General features: G+C 37.5%; 3 protein-coding genes across 4 annotated transcripts; 2 read left to right on the top strand and 1 right to left on the bottom strand.

Annotated features, from left to right (window-relative positions):
• Nucleotides 1–6,485: 6,485 nt before the first annotated feature.
• Nucleotides 6,486–9,526, top strand: LOC121976396 (tubulin alpha-3 chain). The gene is made up of 5 exons (XM_042528540.1): nucleotides 6,486–6,695; nucleotides 7,348–7,562; nucleotides 7,641–7,840; nucleotides 8,436–8,944; nucleotides 9,034–9,526. Exons 1-5 carry the CDS (start codon nucleotides 6,583–6,585, stop codon nucleotides 9,347–9,349), a joined length of 1,353 nt encoding a protein of 450 aa, XP_042384474.1. The 5' UTR covers nucleotides 6,486–6,582; the 3' UTR covers nucleotides 9,350–9,526.
• Nucleotides 9,527–9,638: 112 nt separating this feature from the next.
• On the bottom strand, nucleotides 9,639–12,494 carry LOC121976397. 2 transcript variants are annotated; one of them, XM_042528541.1, is made up of 7 exons: nucleotides 12,150–12,491; nucleotides 11,582–11,668; nucleotides 11,237–11,485; nucleotides 10,950–11,114; nucleotides 10,796–10,849; nucleotides 10,457–10,603; nucleotides 9,639–10,283 (listed from the first exon to the last, which is right to left on the bottom strand). In XM_042528541.1, exons 1-7 carry the CDS (start codon nucleotides 12,402–12,404, stop codon nucleotides 9,906–9,908), a joined length of 1,335 nt encoding a protein of 444 aa, XP_042384475.1. In that variant the 5' UTR covers nucleotides 12,405–12,491; the 3' UTR covers nucleotides 9,639–9,905. The 2 variants fall into 2 exon arrangements, with proteins under 2 accessions (XP_042384475.1, XP_042384476.1); XM_042528542.1 differs by lacking the exon at nucleotides 10,457–10,603 and having other exon boundaries at nucleotides 12,150–12,494.
• A 643-nt stretch (nucleotides 12,495–13,137) lies between these two features.
• On the top strand, nucleotides 13,138–16,505 carry LOC121976395 (mitochondrial import inner membrane translocase subunit PAM16 like 2-like). The gene is made up of 4 exons (XM_042528539.1): nucleotides 13,138–13,295; nucleotides 14,943–15,030; nucleotides 15,970–16,100; nucleotides 16,198–16,505. Exons 1-4 carry the CDS (start codon nucleotides 13,293–13,295, stop codon nucleotides 16,318–16,320), a joined length of 345 nt encoding a protein of 114 aa, XP_042384473.1. The 5' UTR covers nucleotides 13,138–13,292; the 3' UTR covers nucleotides 16,321–16,505.
• The last annotated feature ends 6,472 nt before the right edge of the window (nucleotides 16,506–22,977 follow it).

The raw sequence follows: 22,977 nt of genomic DNA, 5'->3' as shown, positions 1-22,977 counted from the left end.
GGGACGAAAGAATACATGGTCACTTATAGGAGATCCGATTATCTTGAGGTGATAAAATACTCAGATTCAAATTTTGTTGGATACTTGGATTCTAGAAAATCCACATTTGGCTATTTATTCCTCTTAGCTTGAGAAGCAATTTCATGGAAAAGCACGAGGCAGTCGATCATTGTTGCTTCAACTATGGAAGCAAAGTTTGTGGAATGCTTTGAGACCACCATTCATGGATTATGGCTACGGAACTTCATTTCAGGACTTGGAATAGTCGACATTATTGCCGCCGAAAATTTTTTTTATAATGCCACAGCAGTCTTCTTTTCTAAGAACGACAAGTATTCATAAGGTGCTAAACACATGGAAATAAAATACGTTGCCATTAAAGAAGAAGTTCAGAAACAAAGAGTGTCAATTGAGCACATTAGCACCCACCTTATGATTGTGGATTCATTAACTAAAGGGTTGCCACCAAAGACATTTAATGAACATGTTACAAGGATGAGCGTTATTGAAAATTGTTAATGACTATAGATATAAATTATGCAGTTATTCATATAATCTGTCTCTAGTAAAAATATCATGGATGGACAATTATGTTGTGTCTCATTTTAGTTCAAGTTAAGTATATAATTAATATTGTGATATGTGGAAGGAAGTATGTCGAACTAATGATGTACAACTGTCATGATCCTTAGTAGTTTTTGTTTAATGATGATTTATAATTGACCAATTGAAGAAAGGATTTAGCTTACATATTGTGCATTATGTTTGAAGTGAATAAAGTCATATGGCCAAGTGGGAGAATATTAGAAATAATTCTTTATTTTTAATTAATGCCCATATGTATGAGTTATTTCTCTATTCAATGGCTCATATGTCTTGATTTTATTACGATTAAATAACGTGATTAAATAGCCACAATTATTATTAATGGCTAAATTTATATTGGTCAATGAAGAGACAAATCTCTTTATATTCATGCAAATTAATTTAAAAGAATATGAAAAGATCATTCTCATATCCATTCAATATGAAAATTAATGTATTGCATTAAGAGACAATTGAATGTACACACTGATAGAATGTGTAAATGAAAGGTTACAAAATGGTCCTCCCTCTACCCAATATAAAGGTCTTTGCTCCATCAAACAGGGTAAGTAAGAAGAGAGGTCAAGAGGGAGAAACACAATTATCTAAGGGGTTCTAGTTTCTTCATACTCATGAACCAAGGTATGTTTTACTTTTAAGTATCATATTATGAAAGTCATTTAGTTCAAAACCTTGTGTATTGAGAAATATACAATAACTTAATTTACATATGCATATTCATGAAAATATATGTTATGCTGATAAAGAATGCATAATCGAGCGAACCACTAGGTGGAGCCTACATTTTAAGAGTGCAGGCGGACTAATCCTAACGAGTTTCATCGAAGATCTAACATCCACCATGAGATCACGGGCATTCCGAGATCCAGAAAGGATGAGCTGTGAGAGAAGAGCCGTAATTTGGCAAAGGGAGAGAAGTCGGAGGCAAAGAGAGACCCGGTACCAGGATGCTCACGTGGACTTCGGGATTGAAGTGCGGCGAGATGATGGAGTCGGAGGAGGCAATCCTTCGGGGGGAGACGGCGGTGCCGCCTCCACTACCAATGCCGGCCTTCGGGAGGCGATCCTTCGGGGGGAGATGGCGCGTCCTCTTCCCCTTCTCATCCATCGGCGGGACGACGTCGGCATCTTTCTTCTTCCTCGGCTAACCTACCACTTCGACTCCGATCTTCGGTCGCGTGGGGTTGAGAGTCGGGACGGGTTTGATCGGCAAAGGGAAGTAAAAGGATCCAAAACCGTTTAAAGCGTTTGAGTCATCGGGTCCCATCCATTGCCATGCAACCTGTAAAAATATATATATAAACTAAATTTAAAAAATGAGGATTCACGCATTTAAAATTATAAAATTCTTAAAAGAAACTTTTAATTTTTAATTTTCTAAAAAAAATACACTTATTTCTCCTTTTACCCCTCCAGTAATCATTATAATACTACGAATAACATCACTTTACAATTGAATTTTAAAGAATACATGTGCTAGATTTTTGAAATACACTATCACAATGATATTATTCTTATCATTAAGTTGATAGTAGGGATATCCGGGGCATAATCATATTGATTCACATGATAGATGCAGAGTCAAACTTGTGTTCAACGGGATTGAAGCGCATATTAAAAAATAACTTTTTTGCTACGATAATTAATAATAAAATTTAATTTACAAATAATATATACTAAATATATAAATAAACTAAAAATAAATACATTACATCAATAAAAAAATTAATAAATATTTAAAATAATTATATAAACATTACTCGTCTATTTATTTTAAGATAAAAATATTTATTAAATCTGCATAATTCAATTGTCGAACTCTTTATTTCTCATTTAGTATATCATGTAATACTGAGACTAATGTGGTGGTCGCAAGCAGTAACAAGGCGACAAGTAGTGACCACCATGCAATTAGGTCGCAGTTCGCACAAGCGACTGAGGTAGCGTGTGACAGCCCTGTGCTACGCAATTAGGTCACATGAGCAAAGGTCAACCGCCAGCCCGCGTCGAGTGAGATAACCATTGCGAGAATCGATGTGATTAGGTCGCACAAATGATTTTTGTTGAACAATTATGTTACAATTAGTGACACGTATTGCAAGATGGAGAAGATGATCGAAGAAGAAGATTATGACTACCTCTTGTTCCATAGATTCGTGCTTTGGTAGAAAGAATATCGTAGAAGAAATCACGTGCAAAAAAGAGCAACACCGGAGAAAAAATTGCATGAAAAGAAGAGTCATACGTCGGTGTGTGCCTCGGAGCCATGAGAATAGGTTTAACTATTATTTAAGATCTATGTCTTTCATTTTTTTTAGTATAATTTTAAAAAAATGGATCCTTCATTAGATTGGCCCTGAGACGACTATCTCTCTGGCCTCATGAAAGTTATGACTCTGGATAGATGGTAAATGTATAAAATTGAATAGAGTTGAATCTATTGAGAAATTAGTTTCACATGAGGTGACTAATTTTAATTTTCTAATTTATTTTATCCTAATGGTGTAATTAGTCGTGAGAAGTTGTCAACGAATTCCACCTTTTATGGAAATTAGTTGATAGTAGAGATAAAATAAGAAAGAAATGTACCTTTTAAAAAATATGAAATTTATGTGTGCCGTTTGAAAAAAAATCACAATTTTAAATGTGTCTTTTTATTAAAAACTATTTTTTAAGTATTAAATTTATATATACATATTAAATTTATCCGGTGGAGATAGACACACATTTGCCCTGCATATTTGCCTACCATTTCACTTCCTTTTTATTTTCCTTTTGTCAATTTAAGCCGCCTAGCAATTAATGATAATTAATTATGCTGCGATCAACTCAGATGATCTAATTAACAGTCTTTTTTTCATTTTCTGTCCGTCAACAACCAACCTGAAAATAATTTATTTTGCAATTAATACTGATTAATTAACACTACAAGTAACGATGGCATAATTAATACCCTGCAGTGTAGTTAGCAGCTTTTGTTTTTCTGTCAATCAACGGCCAACACGGAGAGAATTCCAGTTCTTTCACGGGTGATATTCTTCATCTCAAGTAATTTAGTATGATCCGTTTCATAATAAAATATATAGACAGATATATTATAAAAAAATATTTTATCCTAATATAATAACATGAACAACAATCAGGCATCCAACAAACAATCCCCATTCTGACCCATAGTTTGCAAGCATCTACTTATAAAACTCAAATAATTTTCCACCACATCCTTGCACACTATAGTAAACCTATGTGTCCCTAAGAATAACCAAGTTAGACTCGAATGATACGATTATCTCGCAGAAATAAAATTAAAATATATCTTCTTAGATTTATTCCTTATACAATTTATTCTCTCAAGTTTCTCACATCTAAAATCGTTCAAGACAATAATTTATAATACTTTCATAGACATTATATGAATTGTGAAAGGGTGTGTGAGGACAGTGCGATTATTGAAACATAGAATATTATCATATAATATCTTGAGAACGAAATTTAGCGCTTCCGAACATGTATTCTCTCATATTTTAATCACTTGTACTAATAGCTAGTAAATATCTATGATTTATCCTCAGAATGTAGCACAACTGGGAGCGCATGATTTCGTGGCCGAGAAGTCCAAGGTTCGATCCTCGGGATGTCATTGTCTGGGGTTAGTGTCCCGGCTATATGCTTTCAGCTATGTACCTGTATTTACCTCCCTCCATATCCGTGGGACCGACTCTAGGGGGACCGTTGATGTGACAGTTCCATATTTTTTTTAACAGATATCTGTGATTTATCCTATCTGTATTGACCAACGATGAATCGACAGAGATACTAGGATGAACGAATCACCTGAGCATTATCCCCCCTTTGTTGGACGCTAGAGTAAAGCTAGATCACGTGAAGTCTCAAATAAGAGTCCGACATCTCGATCATTGGACGCTAGAGTAAAGCTAGATCACGTGTAGTCTCAAATAAGAGTCCGACATCGATGATCGAATGACTTATGAAGAAAGCAACAAAATGATGCAATTTAAAGAAACACAGGAGACAGTTTGCGACGTCAATTATATTGTCCCAAAAATGAAAAGACTAAAAAATATTTTAATTAATAATAATAAAATAACATTTATTTAAATATAAATACTAATAAATAAAAGATAAAATGGATAGAATCTAAATATAGCATTGATTTCGTGACATTCTATATATCCACCAGGCAAAACTCGAAATAGTAAAAGTTCGAGAACATCCAAATGCCTCTTTTGGATGCACAAAAGTCTAAAAAAGCCACCAATCGCTCAATGAATTCAAGACATTGAAGTGATTTGGTCCTTTGGAGAAGAATACAATTACATACTAGTTTTTTTTTATACCAGATGTTCTATCTTACAAGCTGATTAATTTTGAATAGGCAGTTGGACCTCACATTTTGTCTATCAATTAAATCCAAAAAATTTAACAAGATGTTATCTTTGTAGGAATTGAACCATGATTAGTTATAAAATGGACGATTCCTCTTAGTACCCAAGTGTATATATATATATATTAATGTTTTTTCCATTAGCAGCGTAGTTTTAGCTTGCGGATATGTCCATGTATAACTTTATAGGCAACTGAGCAAACTCGAGACATCCGAAAATCACTTAGAGTCACTCAATCATCCACAATTACACACGGATGGATGTACAAGCTAACAAAGTCCTCCATTAACAATCACAAAAATTACTAGGGCTTTGAAGACTGTGCTTGTATTGGTTTAATTTAAGTAGATAAAGTTCAACTTTAAATCCTAAACCTCACTACATTTTAGCATTTTACACACTTGATTTTTGGAACTAACTAATTTAATTTGAATACTAATTTCACAAATTATAATTATGTATTAAATCCAATACTATGCATGTATAATCAATATACACTATTGCTTAATTAAGCCATCTAACCCAATTAACACTTTTAACTACCCTTTAACCTACTACCAAATTTTATATATGCCGTACCACCTCTACTCCTTTTTTATCAAGTAATTAAGATTGAATTATTGATGAAATTGGTGTGCCGCCTTAGAACTGATCGTGTTTCTTGAATTTACTCGATGAGTAAAATATAGAATCGGACCATTATTTTAGAATTAATCAAATCATAAAATCTCTCTATATAAATAATAAATAAATAAATAAATAAATGAATGGACTAAAATTTAATTATCTTAACGATGATTCATCAATATTTTTCAAGTAAACAGTAGGACTGATAGTGACGAGTAAGCTTCCCTCTATAACGGAGTTGGTGGCCGTTTAAAATCGCCACTTTATTATGTATATTAATAAATATTTTATAGAGAATGCCTTCTTTAAATTTGAAGGGTGGATTTTCGACGAGAAGTGTTGTAGGACGGATCAGACGAAGCCACGTCATGAAGACCCTGGCTGATATAAATTTGGGGAACAACCTAGAGGCGCGGTCACATGCTTTCAATTCAAAATCATCAGATTCGCTCTTCCCATTTTACCCTCCAAAAAGCCAGATTTGATAAATTTTAAAATATTCTATATTTGAAAAAAATGGAAATTCGTTTATTCATATGAAACAAATTATTAATATTATTTTAAATTAAATAGTTTATTAAATCATATTTAATATTTTTTTAATTTTTGTCTCATATAATTTTTGGCCTTACTTATTTCAAAATTGTATTGAATAAATAGTTTTAATTTTTTAAAATATTTTCTCTCAAATTTTCAAAAACAAACGATAAAGGGTGTTTTTGTCTATCAGCCTAAAACTGGATTGCCAGGCTGGCCCACCAACGCTCCCAAACGTGGGGCCACCGGCTGAAAAGCAATTATTGGATCGGATTAGCCTGCTGAATTAAATACCCCGCTCCCCACTCACCGCATGCGCATCCATTCCATCCCTTTCTCTTCTCATCTCTTCTCTTCCTCCTCCCGATCCAGATCCGGCTGCTAGGGTTTTTTTCGAAGAGGATCGATGAGGGAGATCATCAGCATTCACATTGGCCAGGCCGGGATCCAGGTCGGCAATGCCTGTTGGGAGCTGTACTGCCTCGAGCACGGCATCCAGCCTGATGGCATAATGCCCAGGTTAGATCTTCAACGTTTGGTTTTTCATAATCTTATTTTCCTGTCTTGTTTTTTCTGGATCTGTTTTGTCTCCGCTACAGTGAGATCTAGGAACTTCTTTTGAAATTTGATTGACCTTTAATGGCGTCTTTTTTCTATTTAATTACAAGATCTACGGGGATGATTGTTATTAGTTTTTTTTGTTGAGTATTCGGTTTGGATCTTAGTCGTATATCCTCCGTTATGGATCTCACATTTCATTTTAGTTTCCATTTTTTTTTTTGTTTACTTAGAAAAGCTCTAGGTTTTTCTTTCCAAACTTGGATGAAATCGAGAGATTTGTGGAATCGTGACACAATGATGACAAATGACATTTTCATTGCCCTAACCTTTTTTTTTCACTATCGAAATTATTTTCTTGTTGTCTTCAAGGTGATTATTTGAATCTGATCTCACTTTCCTTTTCCGTTATCTATTTGTGTGTTTTTTTTTCCTTTGGTTCACTGAGCAAATAATGTGCTTTTCAATTTGCTCAGTTGAGTTAGTAACTACATAGTCACTTCGTGAGATCGGTTCTCCATTTCTCATGAGTATTTTCAACTTACATTTTTTTTTTTCCACTCTGAAGAAGAATCTTCTTTTTCTTGCCTAATGTTTTTGTCGTCCTCTTCAGCGATAGCTCAGTTGGAATGGCTTGCGATGCCTTCAATACGTTCTTCAGTGAAACTGGTGCTGGAAAGCATGTACCTCGGGCCATATTTGTGGATCTGGAGCCGACTGTCATTGACGAAGTTAGAACAGGAACTTATCGCCAGCTCTTCCACCCTGAGCAGCTCATCTCTGGAAAGGAAGATGCTGCAAATAATTTTGCCAGGGGTCATTACACAGGTAGCCTCAACAGCCTCGCGTGTATATAAAACTATCCTCCGCTTTGAACCTAATCCTGTGATTTCTGATGGCATGTAGTGGGGAAGGAAATCGTAGATCTCTGCTTAGATCGTGTTAGGAAACTCGCTGACAACTGCACTGGTCTGCAAGGGTTTTTAGTCTTCAACGCTGTTGGTGGTGGTACTGGATCTGGTTTGGGATCTTTACTCTTGGAGAGACTCTCTGTTGATTATGGCAAGAAATCAAAGCTTGGCTTCACCATCTATCCCTCTCCTCAGGTATTAAAATGTTATGCAATCTTGGTGTACTCACTTCTACCGATTACAGTGAAGTAGGTTTGGCCTTGTTGAAGCACTAATGCATGTGATGCACTATCGGGGTCTGGCCTCGTAACATTTTATTGATGCTTCTATCTGTACTTTGACACTACATATTGATGTAAATGCATACAGTAGGTAATTGTATGTTCGTTGTCAAACCGAGCTTACTTAATCTAACTAGCTGAAGAGAGGCAGTATGGAAGCTGTCAGCCTAGTCTGTATCCTAATTTAATATTTCTGATGAAATGCGTATGGAGGTTTGTTTTCCGAATGAAGTGAATTATATCTGTATTTATCTGAGAAAATTCAGGATCTGCATTGTCTTTCTCAATTAGTTATGACTAACTGACATTGAAGAATATCAACTGTGTATGTATCTCAATATCATTCCTTTGGGCATGCATTTATCATTCTCAGCACTACATATTCATGATCTTGTTGGTAGTATGATTAGCATCAAGTAAAAGGTCAAGGGCATGTATTCTGTGTTTGTTGTGATTAATATAATTGCTTAGTGTTATTTGTATGTTACCTGGACATGTTTTGCTTGTAGGTCTCTACGGCAGTTGTGGAGCCATATAACAGTGTGCTTTCTACTCATTCTTTGCTCGAGCACACTGATGTTGCAGTGCTCTTAGACAACGAGGCAATCTACGATATCTGCCGAAGGTCTCTAGATATTGAGCGGCCCACTTATACCAACCTCAACAGATTGATTTCTCAGGTCATATCTTCCTTGACCACCTCTCTAAGGTTTGACGGAGCCATTAATGTGGATATCACTGAGTTCCAGACTAATCTTGTCCCGTATCCTAGAATCCATTTCATGCTTTCCTCGTATGCCCCAGTTATTTCAGCTGAGAAAGCATACCATGAACAACTATCTGTCCCTGAAATCACGAATGCTGTATTTGAGCCTTCCAGCATGATGGCTAAATGTGATCCCAGACATGGAAAATACATGGCTTGTTGTTTGATGTACCGCGGAGATGTTGTCCCCAAGGATGTCAATGCTGCCGTTGCCACCATTAAGACTAAAAGAACCGTCCAATTTGTTGATTGGTGAGCAACCTGCCCATTATTTTTTTTTTTCATTTGCAAGGTTGATATGTGCTTTTGATTGATTACTATATCTTTGTTGCCTTTTCAAGGTGCCCTACTGGTTTCAAGTGTGGTATTAACTACCAGCCGCCCACAGTGGTGCCTGGCGGAGACCTAGCCAAGGTTCAGCGTGCTGTGTGCATGATCAGCAACAACACTGCCGTTGCCGAAGTATTCTCAAGAATTGACCACAAGTTTGATCTCATGTACGCCAAGCGAGCATTTGTTCACTGGTACGTTGGTGAAGGAATGGAAGAAGGGGAGTTCTCAGAAGCACGAGAGGACTTGGCTGCACTCGAGAAGGATTACGAGGAGGTTGGCGCAGAAGGTGCAGATGAAGACGGGGAAGATCCTGAAGATTACTAAGTGATCTTGTTTCCTTAATGGGATTTGGTTTTTGTTCATCTGCTTTGGAGAATCATTGTATCTGCTTGAAGCTTTGCCATCTTTTTGTATTGGAAATTTGGAATGTTTAAGACCGTAAACCTGAACTGTTTCAGCTATTCTGCTTACAATTTGACTCGTATCATATCGTTAATGCTATATTGTCTTTAGTTTCAGGTTATCTTCACGGTTGGTGATGGACGCATGTGTGTGTTTTTTGTGGAAAAATGATGATGGAATGAAAATAGCATATTGAAATGCTGATGTAACGTTAGACAACAAATTGAGGCATATCTCAATAACCAAATCTAACACACGTTTGACAGAGCCAAGATAACATTCAGGCATTGACACTGCCATTGCCTAAGTACCCTAAAAAAAGTAGGGACCAGTGGCACATCCATCAAAGCATTACCAGAAACCATATTTCTCTTAAGAAATATGGCTGCTTCTCTCCAAATTTACACAGCTCAAGAAAACAATCCTAAATCAAGAAACGACACTACAATGGATGTTAACAAATCACAATACTTAAAGGCTACGGACAAGTAGAGCTTCTACCAGGTCCTCCATAGTAGAAGTATTGCCCCCATTCACCATTGTTCCCATTCTGCACATTGTAGCAATTCGATTGCTCCGTGAAGGATCCGACCCTTGTTGGAGCTCTTAGATTGTTAGAACCATCAACTATCTGAATGTTCCTGAAGTAGCTCGCCTTGCTGTATCCTTCTTCAGCGAAGTGCCCACTCCCCATCTCTGTGGAAGTATGCGCACCATCTGGCTCAGAGTTCACAGCCTCCCCTCCCCATTGGATCATTGGCGCACTGTCTGCCAGGTAGGAGAAGAGAAAGGAAGGCCAGTAGCCGAGCACATAGTCCCTCCCAAATTGCATCCACCAGTGCCCCTCCTTAGGATCCTGTCAGTGCAATTATTCATAATGGTAAAGAAAAGTGTTATCAATTATAAAGAAAAAGATCTGCAGAGCTTTTGCATTTGGTGTTTGTGCATGATGAAACAAACAAGAGTGGTTGAGATTCTCCAGCTTGGTTTATTATTATACTAACATTTGCATGTTAACTGAAACTGTACCTTCCAAACAAGTATGCTTATATCGTATTGTGATCCGTCATAGTTCGAAATTGGGTAGATGCTGGCACCCATCGCAATCTCATTGTTTATTTGAATGAAACCAGAACACAGTAGGTTGTAGCAGCCAGTTGCTTGGTATGCATCACTCTGAAATTTTACATAAAAAACTAATAATGAACTAAGCAAGTACCAAAAAACAACCATGAAACCAATTGTTTTGATATTAATCTAAGAAATGGTACAATGAAATGAAGAATATCTCAGTAAGTACATCTCCTTTACTAATAATAAACTGAAAAGACAAAACAGGATAACAAAACTAGTGGAGATTGAACTCACAGTCCAATAAGTAAAAAGCCTTGTGTAATTGTCCCCATACAGATCTGGGCTGACCTGATATTGAAACACAAGAATAAGTTAATGCAAGCATTGATCCTAAGAGAATGGTTGAGAAGATTAGGATGATCAAATTTGAAGAAGAACAGAAGTATACCTGCCAACCAACTTCAATGCTGTTAAGATCCTCCCCGAAAGAGCCCCCTAATATCCAGAGCTGAGAGAGACTGAACTCATTGGATTCCTGGACCTTTGGCTGCCAGACATTAATTGTTGCTTTTGCTCCATAGTATTTCTCACCCTCAGCATAAGCAATTGCATGCTACTCGAAGAACCAATCAAGCAACAAAAAGAAATTTTCCAACTATTACAGACAGACACATTACTTAAAGAGGCTGCTTCAATTATAACACATCAGATTTATGTTCATTTGAAGCATGATACCTGATGGCCATTATTCTCATTGAGAAGGTTAGGATCAAATGACAGAGGATTGGGAATGTTTTTATGCTTCTTCCTCCCATATCTTTTGACTGAACTAGCCCTTAGCACATCATTCATAGTGGTCCTCCTTATCGGGATGGTGTCTTCAGGGCACCGACCATTCTGATGCCACTGTTGAACCATGGCCTCCTTCTGTGATGTTGCCTTGCCATCATCCAACAATTTTTCTGGGTGAAAGTTTGGCCTCATCTGAAAGGGTTAACATGAAAAGCATAGGCCAATGAATGAAAGCTTCAAAGATTTAAAAATGTAAGTCAAAGGTGGAGCACGAAAAGGAGGAAAAACCTGGATAGTGTGATTTTTTAGGAAAGGATGATCAAACGCTGGTTGGTGAGAGATATGCACACAATCTATGATGTCTCCATCTGGACTCTGCTTATCAGATTCAATTTGTATCATCAAACATAACAAAGGACTTTTTCCTTTTCAAGAATAGAGTAGTGTAAACAAAGCGGTTCACAAAAAGGAAAGAATAAAATGAACATGAAAAAAAAACCAATCCTTGGATGGAAAGAGAACTCTAAATTAGTCACTTGTTTTTTTGTTTTATTAAAGAGAGTTGGTAAGGAACATTCCCCCAAAGGTTGGTGGTACTACAACTAATTACTAATCGAGACAGATCAAAATGTTAAAAAAGTATGTTAAACGACCGCAGTTGACCAGTATGAATGTTTATAGCAAAGAAATCCTAATTTTCAAACAGCTTTCAGTTGAATTTAATGAAAGTGATCAATTTACCAAAAATACGAATAAATAAACGAAAAAAAAGGACGCCTTTGACACTCCCCATCGAAGCTCTAGAACAATTAATCAGAGAAGAAAACTGCAAAATAAAATAAAATAAAATAAAAACCTTGATGCTCTTGACGGGCGTCTTATTGAACCGCTTCAGGTGCCGCCGCACCTCCAACTGCTGCTGCGATTCCGGGTCGCCGACGCGCTCCGCCGCGGCGCACGATAAGCAGGCCGCGACCACCAGCCACCAGCCCACACTAACGTGTGCCGCCATGGCCTTCCCCCCTCGCATCTTCTCACCCACTAAGAACCCTTCTTCGTCGTCTACTCTTTCCCGTGCCATCTTGCTGTTGCACGCTCTAGTTTCTCCCATCGCCGTGGGCGACGACGGTATCCAAGGAAAGGGGCCCTGAGATCTCGCTGCGCTCACCGCCCACAGATCTTTATTCTCTGCACTCCACGCGCGTGTGGATCGATCTGAGGCGATTAGGCCATGGAGGTACACACACCTTCGTCGGTGACGGGATCTTTTGATCACAGAATGAAACTATGAATCCAATGGACGGTCCTGATCGAGTTATGGGCTTTCCTTTATTATATTATATTCTCACTGCCCCACCTACCCTCAATAAAACGGCCTAGCACGAACATCAAAGCGACCGGGCGGAGAATCAATTGTTCTAAATTTTGACCGTATCGTGGATGTAAGATTCGTGCATGATGCGATCCGAGTTAAACTCAAATTTGATGGTGTTTGATGCCGGACTACAGTAAATATTTACAGTTTAATTCTTAATTACTATATTATAAGGTATTTTCCTCTTATAGAAGGATAAATTTAAGATTGAGTAAATAGTTGGCGCAAAGTTTGCATGGAGCCAGATTATCTTCAGAATTAATTGGTCGAAGGCCGAATAATTTGTGTTAATTTAACAAAAAAATGATGGCGGTTGATGCGAATGCAATTGCCCATCATTCCCTCGACCAATCGACTCGCGACGCGTGGCCACCGATCCTCTCGCCTCCTAAATGGGCCGGACAAAGACAAAGCCCATGGACTTCAATCCAACTCAACTAATGACCTAGTCGCCGCGAAACTTGCCCCTTTTTCTTGCTTCCTCCCCACGAAAACGAGAAGCTTAAAAAACTCTTCCGGTTCTCGCCGATCAAACTCAATCGATCTCCGCGCTTGCTCGAGCGAATCTTTCGCTTCCTGTCTTTCACCTCACGATTGATCAAGGTCTCGGGGCTGCACTTACTAATGGTAAGTTTTCGGTATTCCTTCCTCGTCGTTTCTGGAACCCTTTCGTTCTTAGATAAGAATGATTTTGCGGAAATTTGTTAGTTTTTATACCGTCCAACGAGCTATTATTGCATGTTTGTGTATTTTCCTATGTCATTTATTTTCTGCTTAATTTTCGTTATTTTTCATGGCCATTGACCTTGCTTTGGGGGCAACACTTGCTAATGGTTAGTAATGTTTTCCTTCCCTTCTCTAGAATCCTTGTTGTTCTATGCTACCGTGGTCGATTTTGTCCTCCCATCATTTGTTCCACAAGTTTCGTCGTTCCTGTTTTGCATTCACTTAGAGAAACCAGTGTGTTTCTTATTTTTCGATTTTTTTATGTTATTTTACGTTGCTGAAAGAGTTACTTTTTTCCTTTGTTTTTGTATCTTCCTATATGATCTCCTTTATGACGAGAGATCATAAGAGTTTATCATGATGCTTTACTTATTTTGCAAAATTTTGGTTATTTTGCTTCGCTCAAGGAGTTACTTTTCGTTGTTTATATATCTGTTTATTTGATTTTCTATGGCGTGAGATCAAATACGGTGTCTGACAGCTATCCATAATGTGAAGATTTTTTTTGCACAAGATAGATATTTAGTGAGATAAGCAAGTTTTTTGTTCCAGTTTTCAAGATTAAGTTCTAGGAGTTCTTAGTGTGGGTCTTTTTGCCAAAGAGTTCTTAATGTGGACGATTAAATGAGGTTCTATCAACCAATACTCTGATATGATATATGCAATTATATAAAGTAATTTCTTTTTCTTTTTATAGCTTATAGAATCTACATGTGGATTCAGCAAAGCTCATACAGTCATTTGACTCGTGGGACACAATAGACCAGGAATATAGTAACTGTTCTTGTAGAGTGGAATAGCCAAGAATATAGAATAATTATTTTTACATTTGTTCTGTAGGAACATTATAAAAAATAGACAAGAATTAATGTTCATGATTATAAAATATCTATATATGAAATATTCTATTGAACTTTTCTAGCTCACACTATTCACCTTGTCAAGTGTGATCAATCAAACTACGTTGCTTGCTTGGCCCATTCAACTGACCTAATTGGTCTACATGTTCGGGTTGACCAACTCATGTAGCCTCTCTGACCCGATTAGTCTGCTCAAGCCTTTCAACCTGCTTTCCAATTCTAGCTAGATTGACCAACCTACTTTTAGGAAGAATTGAGGAAGAATATAGATTCTTTAAAGAGAATAAATTAGGAATCACTATCTCTGATATAGACTATGGAATTGCTATTCTGTGTCAATAAGGAATCACGATTCTATGGGAAATGTCATCTCAAGTTCATTTTTGCAGCTAATATAGGAATAGTTATTCCATGAAAATTCATGGCAAACAAGATAACTGTTCTTATGAACCAAACTACTGAATGTTAACTTGTACTGACAGGTGTATTCTTCACCTCACTGGGAATCATATTTTGTGTTTTTGTTCTCCAGTGTGTATATCCTAGCTTTCTAAACAATCTTGTTTTTTCTGTTCCTTATGAGAGAATAAAGCATAATTGCAGTCAATACTTAGAAATGTCAAATGTAATTTTTTGGAATGTAGGACATCTCCTAACGTGTGTTCCTATTTTGTCATTATTAAAATAGGCTGCGAGACTTCTTGCAAACATACTTGTAATGGGTTCAGGTATATTAGGAAGAGCTGTTCTGCAAGCATATCGTAAAGCAATAGAAAGTAAGTTTCTTTCTTCATTTTTTGCATCTTGTTATTTGTTCTGAGACCATTAATCTTCTCCTTTATTTTTCCTAACCTAAATGGAAATCGTACGTCCCCTAAAGCTATGTAGTTTATTTCTTCCCTTGTTTTCCCAGCAACGACATAATAGTATGTCTCATTCACTCTTCTATTAATTTTGTATGATTGTCCATGTATGTGTAGATAAAAACTGAAAAAAAAAATTCCATATGGTATCCAAAGCAATGAGAAACCCAAGATTTATATTAGGGGTTGTTTCATTAAGATTTAAATACTATATTTTGATTATATTATTTTTTATCACTTTATCTAATAAAAGTATAAAGTTGGGATATCACTTCTTTGAGAGCCTTTGCTCCATGCTCAAAGGTGAGCACACATTCCGTTCTTATCTATGCAAAAAGGAGTTAGTTCAGGCTGATAGCTGAAGTTCTTGTTAGATATGCAAAATGGTTTTATTAAGTTATCTAACCTTTTGAATTCGTGGCTACTGGGTTAGTAATCCTGCACGGCCTCAGATAGGAGCAGATATCTCTAACCCACCATTCTTGGCTAAGGTCGGTGTGAAGTAACTTGCTTATACATTATTTAGCAGTGATTTATTCCTCATAATTCTTCGTTTAGGATGGAATGTAGTAACTTGTACATTTTATATTAGTGGTTTTGCTCTATTTTTTTTGTCTATTTTATTATAGAAATTGAAAAATCTGATCTGAACCCCAAAATACCAAATATTGGATTATGCCAAACAGAAATCTGAAAAAAATGGTTTTGGTTTTTAGTTCAGATTTGATTTGTTGCATTTTTTTTGCCCACCCCTATAAACCACAGTACACTTAACTACAGCCTGCCCCTCTAAGATTTTTCTAGATGAAATGCCATGACAATCAATTTTGCTACTTTCTTTTGTGGCTGCAGATGCCAATAGAAATGGTGTCGCAAATGAAGCGATCAACAACATCCGCAGAGTAAGCAAAACAATGACAGAGCAGGAAGCCAGGCAGGTATTAGGCATATCCAACGACTCAACATGGCCCGAAATTATTCAGGTCTCTCTTTCTTTCTCATACACAAACACGCCTGTGCTCACGCACCACATGACATACGACTTGCTTTAGCTACGCTAACTTGTAATCATCTGTGCAGAAGTATGATGTTCTGTTTGAGAAAAATGCTAAAGGTGGGAGTTTCTACCTCCAGTCCAAGGTGCATCGGGCAAAAGAATGCTTAGAGGCAATTTACCAGAGAAGTAGTCAAGCAACGAGTTGAGGCCCTTGATACATGGTTGTTCTTCGTAGTTACTCATGAATAATATAACTACACACCCAAGTTTTGTATTAAGGGTGTAAATTTTAACTATTATTATCTGGCTCAACAAAAAGGAGGACCAATAGACAGTTGCTAAGGATATTGTAAAATTCAAAACATTCTTAAGATCTTTTGGTTCATAACAATCATTATTATTTTTTCATGATTTTTCATGGAGTCTTGATTAGAAAAATGAATTTAGAATATTGTTGGGGGTTTCCGCTCGCTTCGTGCCGTTGCCATCTTGGTCTCTTTCCATGCCCTGGAACTCGATTCACTCCTTCACGCTGTCAATTTCTAATTTTAAATCTAGAATCCTCAAAAATTAAGTTTTTGTTTGTGTGCCACTTTATGGAGCCGTGAAACAATACCTTTTGTACTAATTTGAAGCTCCATACTTTGGCTTATCTGCTAGCCAAGTATTATCGTATTATCGATGGTTTTGGATTTAGAAAGAAAACAATCCGCAACATATTTTGCTTAAATAAAAGTCCTTAGCCGAATCAGTAACACTGGATACTCTCGGCTAACTCATTTTAGGAATGTTAGAATTGTTAGAAAATTAGGTTTGGTGAATAAATTAAATAGGGATATAAACTTTTTTTTTTTTTTTTATTGAATAAGAAATTAACGTCTAATGAATAGTTGGTTCGGTATGATCGGATGGAAGTTTTGACTTACACATGAGTTAGGTTCATGGATATGATTACATAAATACTAACTCGAGTATACGTGAATGTCAATTCAAGTAGAGCTATTAAGAGTTATGAAATTAAAATTACATTGAGAGATATGAAATTAGAATTAATTTCATTGATTATTAAAAAATTAAGATTATAATATTAATTAATTAATTAATATTTATAATAAATTATGTAACTAAGTAATTAGATTAATCAATTGAATTAATTAATGATAATTGATTATAATTTAAGTGAAAAGATACATTCCATGTCTTTTCATAGTTTGAAAGAAATCTTTCATTTTTTGGGAGTAATCCTTCGTCCCTTTAAAAGAAATATCATTCTTTTCATTCAAATTACTAATTTTTCACTCGATTATCAAGTTGTTAATTTTTCTCTTGAGTTATCTTCTCCTTCTCCAATGTTCCTATTTTGAGACATAAGTCGTGTAGGGGAATCGGTGGCCGACTTGAAGGGAGATTGGATAGACGACACCCCCAAATAATCGCTTTCTTCCTACACTTGTTAGTATGCGCAGTGAAAATCTAATACTAACTCCGAATATGAAAGCTAAAGACAAAGAATAAGAAAGATAAGCAAACCAATTGACGCGTCGATGTAACGTTGTTCGGAGATAGCTTACTCATACTCCACGACTGTCCATAAGGTGGGTGATCCCTCAATCCGTCGGTGGATTAGTCCCCAGGAAACTCCGGCTAGCTCAAATCTCCTTATGGGTGGAGAAACCTCAGCACAAACTCACTAAGACTTCTTGGACACAAGGGAAACTCTTGAGCACTTGTAGACTTCTAATTAGACTTTAACCAAGTCTAATTTCGTCAGGGATAACCAAGCTTCCAAGCCTTGGTTATATAGGACGCGGGTTGAAAACCCCGCCTACCAGTCAACTACCAAAACCATCAGTCGACTTCTCCTTATGGAAATTCGACCGTTACATCCCAACGGCTCGAAACCAGTCGACTGCTAAAACTAGCAGTTGACTGCTCCACACTGGTCGAGTGAATAGAAGCATTCTGTTCGCTCTCAGTCGACTGCACCAGTCAACTGGTGAAACTAGCAGTCGACTGGTACCTGAGTACAACCTCTCAGCACTCGGACCCTCACCCTTACGACTCATTTGACGCTTCCTTCGCAGCTTCAACCTCTTGCCTTCAAGCCTACTTCCTTTGGCTCTCGTCCCTCGGATGCATTCAAACCCGTAGCTCGTCCCCAATGTCATCCTTCGCGTATGCCTCGAAGTCGCCTCCCTCGGCCTCTTGCCTTCAAACCTACTTCCTTTGGCTCTCGTCCCTCGGATGCATTCAAGTCCGTGGCTCGTCCCCAATGTGATCCTTCGTGTATGCCTCTAAGTCGCTTCCCTCGGCCCTTGTCCTTGCTGTCTTGCCCACGGTCCCTCGGATGCTCCATCCTTCACCGGAGCCGAAACCGTCAACCTGAGTCACATGTGTATCCTGCAAACCTGCACACTCACATACACATATCAAATACAAGGTTGAACCTAACTTAATAAATCCTTTTCCAAAACACCAAAACACATGGTCGCACGGACCATTGGGATTGCTCTAACAAGTCGTTGTATCTTGGGAGACGATTGCCGATAAACCGTAAGAATCTAGGCGGGGCAATATTTGTTGGGACCGATGTGCCCGCTAAAGGGGGGTGAATAGCGTCTCACCCGAATCAATGGCTTTCTACGTATTCGTTAGTTGCACAGCGGAATAATACGAAACTAAATACGAATATGAAAGCTAAAGACAAAGAAAGGAAATGCAAACCAATGCACGTCAATGTAACGTGGTTCGGAGATAACTTGCTCCTACTCCACGGCTGTCCGTAAGGTGGACGATCCCGATCCTTCGGTGGATTAGGCCCCTACAAACTCCGGCTACTCAAGCAACTCCTTGTGGGTGGAGAAATCTCACCACAACACCAACCAAGAACACTTGGACACAAAAGAACCTTGAGCACGTTTGGTGACTACTAATTAGGCTTTAACCAAGTCTAATTTCGTCACCTTGGCCGGCCATACCAAGCTCCTTATTATAGAGCTTGGAACAAATCAGCAACCTGATTTACCCATTACCAGTCGACTGGTCCATGCACCAGTCGACTGGTCTATGACTGGTGCCAGCCCAACGGCTCTCTCAACGGCTCTCTGCTACAGTGCATCAGTCGACTGGTCCATGCACCAGTCGACTGCTACAGTAACGCTACAGTAAAACCATAAAACTAGGATTTTACTCCGAGTACAATCTCTCATGCACTCGTCCTCGCCCGACCAACCTAGACCTTGCCTTCTAGCCTCCTCCATCAGCCTCGCGTCCCTCGGGTCTCCCCATCCTTCACGTCTTGCCTTCTAGAGCTTCCTTCGGCCTTGTCTATATTGTCAGGTCTTCCTTTGCCAAGAGGCTCCTCACCTCCGGGACTTCATCCATTGTCAAGTCACACTTGTACTTACGTTGCCAAGACTACATGCTTGGACTTACACCGCCAAGACTCATTCTTGGACTTTCCTCCTTTATCAAGATCACACTTGGGTTTTCCTTGTTGTACCTATATCCTGCACACTCACAATACATATCAAATACAACAATAAACCTAACTTAAACCTTTGCCCAAACATCAAAACTTAGGGCACTTAGATTGCTCCAACAATCTCCCCCTTTTTGATGTTTGGCGACCTGTTTAAGTTAGGGAAACATAAATGCAATACATATGCAAATAAATATGCAAATCGACTCATGCATAAATAATGGAACCCAAATCCCTAGGCTCCCCCTTCACCTAATCTCCCCCTTGAGCTAGGATTTCCCGCAAAGGTAAACTTCTCCCCCTTTGCCTAAACAATCGCTCCCCCTTCACCTATGCTCCCCCTCGAGTTAGGATTTCTTGCAAAGATGTATAGGTTTCCCACTTAAACCTAGACTTCTCCCCCTTTGCCATACATCAAAAAGAGCTCCAACAATATCCCAATTGTTGAAAACATGTCATTCAAATTGACCCTAAACTTATGTATTTATCCCACATGGATCTCATATATTTAAACGAGTTGGCACGGTCAAGAACAACGTTGAAAAACACTTTTAGGCTGGTATCAGTCGACTGAACTAGGTACCAGTCGACTGCCCCCTTCGACAGAACCTTACAGTAGCATTCTGTGGTCGAAATCTACTGTTACCAGTCGACTGGTATCGGCACCAGTCGATTGGTATCGACAAAATGAGCTTACAGAAACATTCTGTGCTAAAAAATACTGTTACCAGTCGACTAGTATCTGCACCAGTCGACTGGCACCCTATTTATGCAAAAATTAACATTTTCAGGCCAACTTCAGAAATGCACCAGAAATTCTCTAGACCTCCAAAAATCTCCAAATTTTGTGGAGAGGTCTATTGTACCCTTGCCTACTTGGGAAAAATATATATAAAAAATATATTTATCACATATCCCAAGATTGACATAAAATTCAAAACTAGCTAAATAGTTCAATTGAACATTGACCTAAAGTCCTAGTTTTGACTTCCTCTTGATGTATCTGCTCATACTAAATCACAATACTTCCCTAGCATGGGTTTATATGACATCTATACATCAAAAACTAATTTTTATGCAATATGACCCTCAATGTCATATTTTCATGTATGAAACACATCCCAATTGTGCCAACCCACTAGGTTAGAGACTTAAGTCTGTCTCCTAACCACTTGGCACATTTGATAACCCATTTATCATGGGTCCCAAAAACTCTTCCTATCCTTAGGAATCTTAACCTTAGTCACCTCCCTTGGTGACTCATCCACTATGGCTAGGCCACTTCGATGCACCTCGGGTGACACTTGGCCTACTAAACTCACCTTCTTAACCTTAGACACCTTGTCTTTGATTAATTTCTTCTTGTCCTTAATCTTGGACACCTCATACTTGCTATAATTATATGCTACCCTATCATATTCCTTCTTATTGGCCTTGGATGACTCTCCCTTGTCCTTGGTAACACCTCTCATACCAATGTCATGTGCTACCTTAACACTTGACCTCCTTTTGGTCTTGGAAAAGATTTTTATGTTTTCAAAGAGTAACTCCCCCTAAAAACATGGTCAAACTTCTATCATTGCACCAACAATGACTTGGGGTTCCTAAATAATTAGGAAAACCAAAACTCGAAGTTTTGAGGTTCAAAATTCAATAATGAAACTAAACCTCAACCGAAACTTCACTTTGGTTTTTCTTAACCAATCCATACTTGTTTTCATCATGAAAATTCATGTAGACATTATTTAGGGTATACTTTATCAAGGAAAAATAGTTTTCTATGAAAATAGTTCCTATTTTCAAAGATTGACACAAATTTGAAAACTCTTGAAAACTTCAATGTTTTCTCCTAGTTTGTGTCTAACTTTCCAATGATGATTACTATCAAAAGATAGTCTTCACCAAGGTTTTTCAAAAGTATTTTGAAATCTTTTTCAAAACCAATATCCAACCACGTTCTTTGGGCTCAATGCACATGACTTGTACATTAGCTTTCCCAATGATTGGAAGACACATAACTATGTGTTTTGATGAACCTAAAACTCAACAAGATGTACTAGATCAACATCTTGAGTTTAGTTCACCATCTTAACATCTCACTTGTATCTAACGTGTATTAAAACACATACAAGTCACCTTATAGTTCTTTGTGAGATGTATATTTGGTCTTGCCCTAAACTAAGGGATCATGCATCTCTATCTAGGCATTGTAAAAATCATGATCATCCATCTAGGATGCCACTTGATATGATCCCTCTTGTTGGGACACTTCCATACATAATAAATGCCTTTTGTCCTTAATTATAAGGAAATTGACATACTGTATGATGATTAATGGCATACATCAAAATAAGTAATTTTCAAAAGCGAAGCATGCTATAGCTACATGATATTTTTGTATTTTTCATAATAAAATGAATGCAACACATGATGTCATGACATATAATATGCAATCAATCATGATATTTTAGCATAAATAAAATATACCTAGATCATCTATCTAAGTATCCTTAAACCTTAGCTAAAACCTTAAAATTAAGCCTAGATTGCTTATCTCTTGAAAGAATGCCAAAACCCAACTTGGCATTTCTTTTATCCATTTTCTATTTGTGCCAATTGAAATTAAGAATTCAATCCTCAAATATTTGTTTGGCACATATTACTCTCTTTAAGGATCAAATATTTAGATTGAGATTTAATTTTGCTCTTAATCCTTTAAGAACATGCTAAGATCTCAACTAGCCATTTCTAATCCTTTTCAAGTGTGTCAATTTACATGTATTTCAAATCCTTAAGATTTGACATACTTTGTTCTTCCAAATAGTGATTACTTTGGATTAAGGTTAAAAGTCTCCCTTAACCCATCAAAAGGAGACCAAGATCTCAACTTGTATTCCTTGTATTTCCATATTTGTGTCAATTTAAGTTAAACTCAAATCCTCAAATTTTGACACAATTTACTCTTCTTAAAGAGTACACTTAGTAATCCTTTTCATTTTCAAAGGTTAACAATAACCTTGAAAATGCTTTCAAGTGTCAACTTTTATCAAAGTTGGGTTAACTACCCTTCCAATTGGAGTTAACACTCTCTAAACCCATCTAAGGTGTAGAGACTATGCTCCTAGGAACCCAAAATCTATTGGTGCTCCTTGGATGCTCTAGGTACTCACTAGGGATGACTTCCCTAGATACCTTCCTAAGGACCTTTCTAGGCTTCTTAGAAGCCTTGGTCACTTCCACTAGGTCACTTCTAGGGCTAACTCCCCTTGTAACCTTATTTGTGATTTTATTGGACTTCTTAGAAGTCTTAGTCACATTGGTCTTTGCAAAAGTACTCTTAGGGACAACTTCCCTTGTACTTTTAGCTTGACCACTAGTCCTA

Source organism: Zingiber officinale, chromosome 4B, assembly GCF_018446385.1.
Source record: "Zingiber officinale cultivar Zhangliang chromosome 4B, Zo_v1.1, whole genome shotgun sequence".
NCBI classification, from domain to species: domain Eukaryota; kingdom Viridiplantae; phylum Streptophyta; class Magnoliopsida; order Zingiberales; family Zingiberaceae; genus Zingiber; species Zingiber officinale.
This window is presented reverse-complemented; position numbering and strand designations above follow the sequence as displayed.